Source organism: Typopeltis vanoorti, chromosome 12, assembly GCF_054136105.1.
Source record: "Typopeltis vanoorti isolate ZY-2024b chromosome 12, IOZ_Tvanoo_1.0, whole genome shotgun sequence".
NCBI classification, from domain to species: Eukaryota; Metazoa; Arthropoda; class Arachnida; order Uropygi; family Thelyphonidae; genus Typopeltis; species Typopeltis vanoorti.
Genome location: NC_143560.1, coordinates 109,854,388 through 109,867,597, shown reverse-complemented (window position 1 = coordinate 109,867,597; position 13,210 = coordinate 109,854,388). Strand labels below are relative to the sequence as shown.

Sequence of the window (13,210 nt, the reverse complement as noted above, 5' to 3'; positions counted from 1 at the left end):
TTGTTTATATTTGATTTAAATGACTAAATTGTATTCCTTGGGAAACACAGCGGGAGGGGTGGGGGAGAGACTGTTCTGCAGTGCAGCAGTTTCAGGGATAAAGAAGGAGGGAAAAGAAACTTATTCTGTTTGTTTCTAGGTGTTGTAAAGGGATGTTGAGCAGCAGCTGCACATGTTCCAGCTAGCTTAGTATTGAGTGGAGGAATTATTACTGTTATTTCAGATGAGCATTTCCCATGAAAATATTTATAGAATATACATACTGCAGAAACCAAGCAGCTGTGCGAAAGCAGGGGGGGGGAGAGTTGGTATGAGATGGGTCATTAATTGCTCTTCTCTGTATTGAGTCAGCATTTTGAGAGAGCTTTTTAGGGATCCCACCCCATATGTGGAAGCAGTATTCAATAGCTGGGTGGATTTGTGATTTGTATAATGTTAGCAGCTGTTCAGGGGTGAAGTAGTGTCTTGAGTGAAAGAGAAACCTAGTTTTTTAGAAGCTGAGGATGCAATGGTTGTGATGTGTTTATGCCCGGAGAGGTTTGATGTGAGGATAATTCCAAGAAGAGAGATCTCAAACTGTCAGGAAATTGGGTATTGTCAAAAAGGATACTGGAAATACCAATGCTTTGACAATTTTAACATCTCTATCTTTCATAATTTTTGTCAGGTTTAACATAGCATCCCCCCCCCCCCCATGACTATCCTTTAGTTTCATCTTCACATTGACCATCATTTCTTATTCTTGAACCCAGTAAATCATAACTTTCAACCACCACTGTTTTATCTCCCTCAATCATAAATTCATCGAAATTGCCAGAAGCCATCACTTGTTTTGCTAGTGTTTAAATTATGCCCTGCTGTTTTGCTTTCCCTCTTAACCAATAGACTCAACTGCTCCAGATCTTCCTTATTTTCTGCTGAGGGTTGTATCATCTGCATATCTTAAATTTTTATTTTTTGTCCCCATTTTTAATTCCTGCTGGGTCTTTGTCTAAGTCAGCTGTTATAATAACATATTCACTATAAACATTATAAAGATAGGGCGGCAGCATAATACAACCCAACCACACCCCTGTTTCTCCAAAGACTGTTTTTACTGAAGCTTCATGATTGTTATATAGCTCTCTGATCAAGAGAATTAGATCCTCAGGTATTCCCATTGATCTCATCACATTCCACAGTCTAATTGGACTTATGTTATAGTTGGAAGGATGAATTAAAACTTAAGGGATTTAGTGTTATACCATTACACGGTGGTAATTAGTATCATACTTATTTGGGGGACATATACAGATTTTCATGATTGTCCTCACCCCCCCCCCCATTTTTTTAATAAGAGTAGATTCTCTTATTAAAGGGACTGAAAACTTTAAATAGTGCTATTCCTGAGTAGTAACTTTTATTATTATTATTATTCAAGCCTCCATGGAGTCAAAAGACTCATCGTGGGAGGTCCTTTCTAAGAAAAACAAGTCTATCAAGACTCATCAAGGGAGGTCCCTCCTATGAAACACAAAGTCTATCATACCACTCTTTAAATGCATTGACCGTTCTCGCTCTCACCACTCCATCAGGCAATGCATTCCATGGTTCAACCACCTTCCATGCAAAGAAACCACTCCTCACCCTCTTTCTCACAGTTTCCTTTCGTAACTTCCAGGGATGGCCCCTTGTCATGACTCCTTCCCACTGCTCAACCGAGCGAAAGAACTCCCCATTGTCAACCCTGTAACCACCTCTCAACAGTTTAAAAGTCTCAATCATATCACCCCCTCCTTTTTCTATCCACCAAACTCTGCAGTCCACTTCCACAGTTAATTTATCCCCTTCAAATCCTAGGGACCAGATCTAAGAACAATAGTCTTAAGTGTGGTCTGATCAGAGTCTTATACAACGGAATGATAACCATTTTATCTCTGCAGGTCAGTGTCCTCATTATTGCAGCAATCCTCTGTGTTACCTTCACTACCTTTGCAATATGTTCCCTAAATTTCAGGTTTCTATCAATCGTCAAACCCAGATCTCTTGTCTCTCCTACTTCCTCCAGTTTAACTCCTCCCATAGATTATGCAGCGTCCCATTGATGTGTCCCAAACCTTAAGACCTTACATTTTGCTGCATTAAACTGACACCTCCATTCATTTGGCCATCTGTCTAGCTTATTCAAATCCTCTTGCAGGGCCACCACATCTGCACTATTACTAATAATCCTTCCCAGCTTCACATCATTTGCAAACAACCAATTATCCCTTGCAATTCACGGACAATGTCATTGATATAAAGGTTAAACAATATAGGTCCCAGTACGTAGCCATGTGGAACCACACTTGTAACCTTCTGCCTCTTTGATATTGCTCCACCATACACAACTCTCTGATACCTATCAGACAGCCAATCTTGAATTCAGTTGACCAATCTGACATCCAGACCCATGTGCTGCAACTTGAATATCAGCTTATCATGTGGCACCCTCTCAAATGTGTTTGCTAAGTCTAGGAAAATGGCAGTATATGCCTTTCTCTCATCTAATGCTCTTGTAACTTTATCATAAAAGGCTAGCATATTGCTAAAACTAGAGCGTCCCTTCACTAATCCATGTTGACTCCCACTGATAACATTACCCTCATCTGCTCAATGCTGTATATGGTCCCTCACTACTTTCTCCAAGATCTACTAACTACTGATGACACACAAACTGGCCTATAATTAGACACTTCCAGTCTGTTACCGCCCTTATGCAATGGCACTATCTTACCTTCCTTCCATTCCATGGGCACCTTTCCCTCATCCAGACTTTTATTGAAAAACCAGGTCAAGGGCACTGTCAGTTCCTTAGCACATTCTCTCAAAACTCGTGGTGAAATACCATCCAGTCCCACAGCTTTACTAACATCCAGAGTACTCAGTATGTGGAACACACTCTCCTCCTGCACCTCTAAACTTCGAACCTGCTCTATTCTTCTAGTATTCAAATTGACTCCTCCAGGATGAAATATTCCAATAAATTGTTCATTGAACAATTCCACTATGTCCTCTGCATCAGTCACTCTATTCCCATTTTTATCCCACAATGTCATTCTTCCACAGTCATTTCTCCTCCTACTGGCCACATAGCTAAAAAATTCCCTAAGATTTTCCTTGGATTTAAGGGCCAATCTTTTCTCATATTCCTGTTTCACCTTCCTTACCATATTAGTCACTCTTCTGGCCTGTGTCTTATATTCTTCATGCATCTTCTCTTCACCTGTTTCCTTATATCTTTTCTATAACCTCTTTTTCGCATGCAGTTCCTGTTTAATATTGTTTGTCATCCACTTTACTCCAAATAGTGTCCTTTTCTTCTTGTGGAATACAGCATACCATTGCTGCTAACAAATATTCCTTCACAATTTCCCAAGCACTAATGATATCTTGCCTTCCAATTTCTCCCTCCATGAAACTTGCATATTCCAGAGCATATAACAACAAGACAACTACAAAGGTGCCGTTTCTTATGTTGCATTAAAAATGATACAGATACAATATTGAACATTTTAAAATAATACAACTTAAAAGTTGCCTTTTGACCACTACAAAAAAATATCCATCATGATATGATTACTGATGCAACCTCATTCACCTTTTAAACTACCAGGAGTGTATATAACTTTTGTACTTGCAGTATTTGCTACTTTGGAGAGATCAATCTGGAGAAATCAATCAAAAAGAACATATTAAGGATGTGGAGAGGAAACAGTTGCTTCTGTACTTGCAGTATTTGCTACTTTGGAGAGATCAATCTGGAGAAATCAATCAAAAAGAACATATTAAGGATGTGAAGAGGAAACAGTCGCATAAATCAGGACCAGCATTTCACATAACCAAAGAAATACACTAAGTAAATTGGCAACTCCCTAAACTGTCATACCTAGAATTCATCAGTTGTGTACGTAGATGTAAAGAAGTGAATGAAATGATATGATGTCCTACTCAATGCAATAAAAACCAAGGTCTTATCTTAAATCAACCATGGACAGCATATATAAAAGATTTGCATATTAATGAATTAGGCTATGCAAGAAGCTATATAGCACATTGCAACAATGAACCCTGCATCTGACATCTCACTGTAATTTTCAACATCTAGTTCAAGTTTAATTTGAATAATAACAGTTAATTCAGAAATCTCTGTGAATAAATCTGAGAAAGTATGTGAAAATGCCATATGAAACTAGTAATTAAATTTCTTAAAAAAGTTGCATAATGAATTTCTGTTTTTTTTCCTAAATTTTTATTACATGTATTAAATACATAATGTGCTTTTAACACTGTCAGTTTTGCTATTTGTTTTAACTATAAAATAAAATGTTCATAAAATATGAAGAAAATGTTCACTGTGTGTTTACATATTTATACAGGGTGGTTCAAAATTTCACGTACAAACTTTGAGGGGAGGTAGAGAACATCAAAATCAACCATATTCACATAGGAAAGCATGATCGGAAATGCCACTGGAAGGTACTAAGATACAGAAAGATACAGAAATAACACAAGGCAGTATGTAGTGTAAAAAAACTTTATTAGGCATAACTGAACAGTTCAATAGTAGTTAGATACACAATATGGTTTCACATCAGGTGTGCGAAATGAAGAGCATGCATAAAACGACGCACGTTCTTTGTATGATGTTGAAAGCTTGAATGAGGAAGCTCCAATTGCTCACCTGAAGTGCTGCCGAACAGTGCCACCTATCACTTTCAGGTGGTGTTTCTGATCGTGCTTTCGTATGTGAATATGGTTGATTTTGATGTTCTCTATCTCCCCTCAAAATTTATACGTGGAATTTTGAACCACCCCGTATATTAAAAGCTTGCTCAAATTTTAGCACATTTCAATTGAAAAAAAAAAAAAAAAAAAACGATTATTTAACCTGAAATGATACATGCATCATAAGACAATTATTACTCTCAAGTTGGATTTACTTTATTCTCGTTAGTTATTCTTATTGTTATAACAAGTGCTCCTTCCTTTTTAGGGAATCATTCATATAATAACTGGTCTCCTTTCGGCTGGGAATCGTCCATTAGAATCTCTTTATGCTCTCCGATTAACACATACCCTCTCAGGAGAGTCTTACTGGCTTCATGCAGACACAAGGATTGATCAGGTTTTAGAAAAATATCTTTCTCAGCAATCGTCAGATGAATGGAGGTATTTGTCCTTAATAAGAACTTTACATTTTATGATTCAGTTTAGCATATTTTGATGCATGTATTTGGTGTGTTAACACTGTTGAAGGAATATCTGAGCTGAACATTACTTACAAGACTCTCTCATTGTAGTTTATTACTCTTCTTAACAATAAAATTTGTTTGAAGGTAGTTCAGTTTGAGTTTTCGATAAGTTGTTAAGAACAGCAATTTTTCCATTTCAGCGACAAATATTTTATGCCATAAATTTTGGCATAAAGTAGTTTGTTTTGTATTTAAAATAAGGGACACATCTAAACAAAGACAGGTAAAAATAATAGTTTGTTTTATTTCATAAAATGTTTTTTGGTTTTTTACTGTTTGGCATGAGAAATATATTTTTAAGATGAGACCGTTCATATAAACTGGAAAAATGTGAGGAATTTAATTACACATTAAAAAAAAATTATAGCACTCTTGATTAATATTTTAAAGATGTCTTAGATTTATGGACAGTTTAATATACATAAGGCAATGTTTTCTACCTAAGTAGGTCACACTAACCTTGGGGTGGGGTAGGGGGATTACTTTATGTCAAGGAAGGACATAAAGTAATCTTGAATCACAGTTTGTAGTCTAGTACAATATATTTATCTCTGACATTTATTCATTAATATGACTTAAATTGAATGGTATCCATATGCAGTCAGTATCAGTGCCAACTAGAATGCAAATGCTTTTCAGCTGAAGTTGAATTATCCAGTCTCATACAGCAGTTTCAGAGATTTTCCTTGTGGAAGCTTATCTTTTTCATTATGAAAAATCAAACCAATCAGGTAGAATACATTATAGACAGAGCAGCAGTCTATCTGTAAACTAGCTGTATGCAAGACATTGTTCAAACTAGTTTCAACTAATGGATCTGAGAGCTGGGTTAGAAATAAAATCCTTGATCAAAGTCTGGAAACCACAGATATGAGAGTCCTCAGAAAGATTAGGGGACCAAACAGACTGCATCAATGGCAATATCATATTAAAAACAAGGATATTATGAAAGAACTTGACATTGTTAGTATTCAAGAATGTGTTAACAGAGCTAATCCCAGAACAGAATGGAAGAGGAAGGATTAGCCAGGATGACTGGCAAAAGACCCCAAGAAAGACCCAAGAAAGGTGGATTGATACAGCAAAAAATGCCTTAGAAGACAGAAATATCATCATTATCAAATTCTTGACATGTGCCCTCAAAGGGTGTACAGGATATGATAGTACTACATGAAACTTATATCATTACTAACTTCCTATCTACAATTTTCCTCCAAATCAATCTGTTACCTGTCAAGACTCCAACATTATCAGATCTTATATTTCTATCTTCTGAGGTACTTTTTACTCTCTCAATCCACCTTTATCTTGATCTTCCTCTGGGTCTTTTTCCTGCAAACCTGGCAGAGAACACTTGTTTTACTAATCTTTAGACAGAAATATAAGATCTGATAACATTGTGATGTAGACAGATAATAGGCTAATCTTTAGGAAAATTTTGATAGGAAGTTCGTAATGATGTAACTTTTCATGTAATACTATCATAAGATCCTGCACCCCCCTCCCCCAAGGGTATATCTCAGGAATTTGAGAGGTGAAATAAAATACATTATCATTGGCAATTTAAAGATGCCCACTTAGCAAAGACATAGTGTGAAAGATCTCTAGATGATAGACAGTCATTTGAAAACTGAATATTTCCCCCCAAATCATTTCCTCTATCATCAATGTACAAATGAAACAGCAGAGGACCAATTTCTGAGACCTGTGGTATTCCACTAGTCACTGCCTTCTCCTGGACTCAACTCTGCTATTTACCACTCTCTGATATGTCTACCAGCTATTCTCTTATCCAGATCACCAGCTTCATATCCATCTTCATTTGCTTCAATTTATGCAAGAGTTTTGTGTGGAATTTTGTCAAATTCCTTTGCAAATTCAAGCAGTATCACTGAGTAGCCATTTCCTTCACCCATCTCATTTTACTTTATTATAAAAAAAAGTAAGAAAATTACTAAGATGAGACCACCTCTTCAAAAACCATCTTGGCCCATAGTTGAAGGCCCCCCGCCCATCTGCACGCAGTGCTAATTTGCCAATGCATGTCATTTGCATTCTCTTTTAACTCCTGACCTATAGCAGCAGCAGCCAACTGTATATTTTATCCTGTTGACTCAATCTCACACTGGATGGCCTCAGACTGCCCTCTGCATCACTGTCCTCCTGATTAACTTGTGCTTTTTTTATGTTTCATTCTTACTATCATTAGCAAAACCCTCCTCTCACCTGTTCCCTCTGTCCTCTCTGAAGTCTCACTAATACCTACAACTTTTGTCCAGGTTGAACTAATTAGTGCCACCAACTCTGCACCCTTATTCTGAATACTTCTAGCATTAGTATACATAATCTGCATTACCTCCTAGCATGATCACTCTCCCACTTACTCACTTTTAATAAATATTCTAGTTTTCTTGACTCTGCACCTCCAAACATCTCACCAAACAATACTTTCCTAAAACACCTAACTCCAAATCCATTCAAATACAAACCATCCACCTTATATAAGTCCTGTCCACCAGACTAACTCCACACATACACAAAGTCTACATCACTCCTCCTGCACAACCTGCACACTGACTTATATCCTTTATCTCAGCTTCTCTCTATCATACTATGCCAGCATATAATTTTTACTTCCTGGTGGTCCTTGGTTTGTTCAGGGAAGCTGATACTTTGTTTCATGTTTATAGACTGTTTTAATTTTATGTTTTGATACTGAAAATATTTGATAATTATCATCGCTATTCCAGATTGCAATCTGATGTTAAAAGAATCAGCATACCCTATTTTAAAGGAACATCTGAACAAATAGCATGGACCTTTCGCAAATGTAATTTGTATAACCACCTTCAAACTAGCCTGGAAGTTGTCATCTTTCCTAGCCATCTATCAAAGATACATTATCATCTCTATCTTTGACTTGTATTTATCAAATACCCTGTTCTTGTCCTCTTTGCTGAACAGGGTATTTGCAAAGAGCAAATACCCTGTTCAGCAAATTAGCAGCAGAACAGCCAGTCTGTCCCTTTGGACAGACTGGCTGTTCTGCTATTAGAATCGAAGAACATAAAGATTATATAAAATTTTTGGATTCAGTAGGTTCAGGCCTTGCTTCTCATACCATCAACACTAGACATAAAGTTCACTGCAACCATACCAAGATACCAACCGTACCACATTTGAACCTACTACAGTAGTTTAAATGTGATCATCTGTTTTTTGAATTGTGTGAAGCTCAATGCCACCATCCTAATCCTTAATCGAACAAACAGTATTGTATTGTATGCCTATCTCTAAGTTTTGGGAAGTGATTGCTGTTAATGTTAATAATTTTTATTTATTTTATTTTTTTAATTAATTAATTAATTATACATCTATTCTCACATCTCTGAACTCTAATAGTGTTTCCTGCTATTGTACAGCTGTGACTGCAACATGTCATATTATACACGTGCTGTATGATTTGCTCTTGCATTCAAAATTTAAATGTTATCAGTTCTTCTGCCTTCTCCATGAAAATAAAACCTCATGAAATATTGACAAAATATATAGGAGTCGTCTTCTTCAAGGATTAGGCATTTGCCTGTTCTGACTTCACTGGTCTTTCCATCTTGCAGCTGATCGTCCTCTCTCTCTTTCTTTCCTTTTGGTCTATATCTGTCCACCTCTTTTGGTAGCCATCTCCCTAGCTGGACACGTCAAGAGGTAGGGGCCAGACTAAGAGAGATACCCTGATCCTCCAAGTTGAGGGTTTTGTGTAAAGCTGGTTACCTTACCAAGTAAATAATTTCTATAACTCAGGTGCTTGAACTGGAAAATTCATATAAAGGAGTAATAAATTATATTTAGTTTTCTCTTACATGTGTGAAGCCATTATTCAAAAATTATGCCTAACATTACATTTCTCTATTTAACTTCTGATAGAAACAGAAGGAAATTATTCTTGCTAGGCTCCATATGAGTTAGTCATCTTACACATTCTTATCTGCTAAGGACTGATGACCGACTATGTGAGAACAATATAACATTCTTAACATTTGCATTGTTCTGTGGGAGTGCTAGCAATTCATTCCAGAGAGGAATACAATTTCTACTAACTGGCTGAGCCATATACTCTTGGACACATCTTTTTCGACTCAAATGTTTTAAGAAGAATTAATTTATACAAATACATTTGATTATGATGGTAACTTGTATGGAGATATGGCATTGACAATTTTTAAAAATTCTTCTTTTACTTAAAATTTTATTTTCTTTTAGCTATTTAGTTTTTTAATTACTTTGTGTACTGCTATAATCATTGTAATGATTCATTATAACCTCTGCTGGCCTTGCACCAGTAAACAACAAATCAACCAACCAATTCATCTTCATTTTATTCTAAAGAACTTAAGTAAGGGTAGTGGGACAACAATTCAGCTAACTTTGTCTTATAATTGGCTGAATCAATGAGTACCATCAGGATCTGAACTAAAGTATGAAGTAAAAACAAAAGTAAGTGTGATTTATTATTGTTATAGAGATACCGCCATGGAATCAGAGACTCATCATGGGAGATGCATTAATTACACGTTAGCCATTATTCACATTCACACAATACCTATCGCACCTCTCCTTAAACTCATTCACTGACAGGCACTCACACCAATGTCTGGCAGTCCATTCTATCCATTCACCACCCTACAAGCAAAAATAGTTCTAACAGCCTTACTAACCACACTCTTACACAATTTCCATGGGTGTCCCCACCCCATTCTCTTCCTTTTGTCATGTACTGAAAAAAAAAAAGTCTTCAATGTCAATCCTATAAAATCCTATATAGATATGCTTCTATCATATCTTCCTGTCAGCTTTTTGAAGTCCATAGACTGTTCAGTCTGTTCTCATAGGGAGCATTTCATTGACCTGCCATAATCTTTGTCACTCACATCTGGATCCTTTCCACCACTTCTTCATCCCCGTGGAATTCGGGTGTCCAGATCTTCAGGCTCTTCTTCATAGTCTAGATGTGGTCTTATTAAAGCCTTATATAGGGTAACAGCATAAAATTTTATCTTCTCTTAATTTATTCTTATTATTTACACTATATATTATCTATATTTTATACTTTATATTCTCCTATTTTTACCTCTTGATTATTCTTAATTATACTAAAACCTTATTTTCAATCAATCTTCTCTTAACTTCAATATCTCTCTTGGCCGATCTATACTTACAAGAACGATGCTAGTGGTTTGTGGGACAAAGGAATTACTAATGGCAGATACCTATTCCTTTGTCTCACACTGGTTCTAATTCCTTTTTTGGATTCAGGGAAAACTTATTTTTCGCTGCACCACCCCGAATTCTAGATTAACAGATAGTCTAGAATCGAGGAACGAGAACACAGTTTAGCATACAATCTTATGTTACTAAGCGTTATGTTTGCAGTCATAGCCTCTCTATAAATTAATCTTGTGCTGTGGTCCGTAATTTATGAGCAAGTGCAACAGAGAAGAAAATCAGGCAAGTCATCAGTTAAACAAAAAGAGCAAAACATTTAATTTAATTGAAACATTGTACATACTATGAATTCACTCTTAATAATTAATCTACAATTGCTAATGAATGAGCACTAATGTTTGCAGTCATAGCCTCTCTATAAATTAATCTTGTGCCGTGGTCCGTAATTTATGAGCAAGTGCAACAGAGAAGAAAATCAGGCAAGTCATCAGTTAAACAAAAAGAACAAAACATTTAATTCAATTGAAACATTGTACATACTATGAATTCACTCTTAATAATTAATCTACAATTGCTAATGAATGAGCACTAATTACTTAGATTCTCTATATCAATCTTAGTATGCATGACAAAGAACTTCAATTTAGGCTTACAATTTACACTTAAAAAAATCACTTATTCGTTAATACTAAGGACAATTATTAGCTGAATTACTAAACTAGCTTCATGTGCTCTTATACAATTTCTTCTCACAAAATCCTCATAACTTTTTCTATCATTAAAAGACAATTCTTAGACTCCACATGCTCTCAATTAATTTACTTAACAAAATACTCAAAATTCTCATTATTACTTTATCATTCAAAGAAGCATTCTCTAGTGTCCTTCCTAAAGTTTGCATATATTCTTCTAATACACATAATAAAACAGGATTGTACGTTACCAATTGCTGGGGAATTATCTGGCCACTTTACATATCTCGTCTGGACAATTGCTTTCGACACCACGTCCCTTCTGCTTTCTCTGAGGCGCTCTTCAAAGATTCAATCTGCACTTACTTCTGCCACCAAAAATAGGTAGATGTTGTTCTCTGGTGAACTCGTTCAACATCATAACGACATCTCCGTGAGCATCGGTGAATATGAATACCTTCTGCTGGGCTGGTTGCTGACCGGTAAATTGTTGGGAAATCTACGGCAAAGTTCCTCCGTCGTTGTCTCGAATCTGCGGGGAACGAGGGGATGCCACGAGGAGGCTCCATACACATCATCAAAACTGCCCAAAAACTATGGAGTGAAACTCAGCCTAAAAGAACAAGAGAGCTTCTTTGGCGCCGCACGACTTTAAATTGCACGCCACACATTCACTCCACGTCATCGATTACTCCTCCCATTTTTCACAGCATCACCTTGCGTCACCCAGTACTGCGCGCCACACACGGAATTCTTAGCCTACTCTTCTGCACGTATGAGTGTGTGTGTGGGGGAAAACTTATTTCTTTACGAAGGGTGCACTTGTACTCTTTGATGCATGTGTTTCGATTCCGGCCATTTTATTTAATCGGATTATCTCTTTCTCCCAGCAATTTATAAGTACTAAACTTAAGCAGTTTGGCAATTCAGAATACCTTATAATATCACATATTAAATGAAGGATTCTCATCTTAGTAACATTTTAGTAAACTTTACAAGAGTTTAGTATATTCTGATACATCAATAATTGATTCAAATTTTCAAGCCCATGTCAAGTCTGAAGGAAACGTAAATTAATTTAATTTTTGTTTAATTCAGAACTTAACAACAGTAATGTTTCTATCCCTGCTTGTCAGTGTATTCCACAATCACATAATCTGATTTGCTGTTTTAGCTATCTTTGCAATATACCCTCTGAACTTCAACTCCCTGTCCACAGTCAACCCCAAGTACCCTGCCTCATTAGTTTCCTGCAGTTCAATTCCATCAATATAGTACACAGCTTGTAATCTCTTCTCAAAGTGCATCACCTTACACTTGACTGCATTAAACTGGCAGCCATTTACTTTTGTCCATACATCTGATCTATTTAAGTCTTCCTGCAGGATCTCTGTATCACCTTCATTTACTATTGCTCTTCTCAGTTTAGCATTATCAGCAACCAACCGAATGTTTCCTGTCAAATCATTTCCTATATCATTGATGTAGAAATTAAACAACAGAGAACCAAGTACTGAACCCTTTGGTACATCACTGGTCACTTGTTTTCTCTTAGACTCATCTCCTCCAACCACTCTTTGATATGTCTGTCAGCTATCCTCATATCACCAGATTCATATCCATCCCCATATGTTACAATTTATGCAGTGAAGTTCTGTGTGGAATCTTGTCAAATGCTTTTGCAAAATCCAGCAATATCACTGAGTAGTCATTTTCCTTATTGTCACTTGATTGTAAACAGTAAGCAAATTATTAAGGCAAGACCTACCCTTCACAAAACCATGTTGTCCCTTATAGAGTATCATATTTCTATCCACCAAGTCCTGAATTCTGCCTTTCACCAATTTCTCCAATGCCTTAACCCATCACCCTTGAGATGCTGATTGACCTGTAATTTGCTACTTCTACTCCTTTATGTAGTGGGACTACTTAGCCTTCTTTCCCATTGGCAATTTACCACATCCCAGTACTGAGGCTTAAATTAAAGAGCTTGGTGAGAGGAGCTGATAATATCTTTGCACA

At 36.5% G+C, this 13,210-nt stretch overlaps 1 protein-coding gene across 1 annotated transcript in view; it reads left to right on the top strand.

Moving 5' to 3' along the window:
* Fak (protein tyrosine kinase 2 Fak) overlaps positions 1-13,210 on the top strand; it is a 316,957-nt gene that overhangs the window by 23,219 nt on the left and 280,528 nt on the right. The window contains exon 3 of the mRNA XM_090402169.1: positions 5,015-5,190. Coding sequence (XP_090258295.1) covers positions 5,015-5,190 — 176 coding nt within the window. The remainder of the gene's footprint in view (positions 1-5,014; positions 5,191-13,210) is intronic.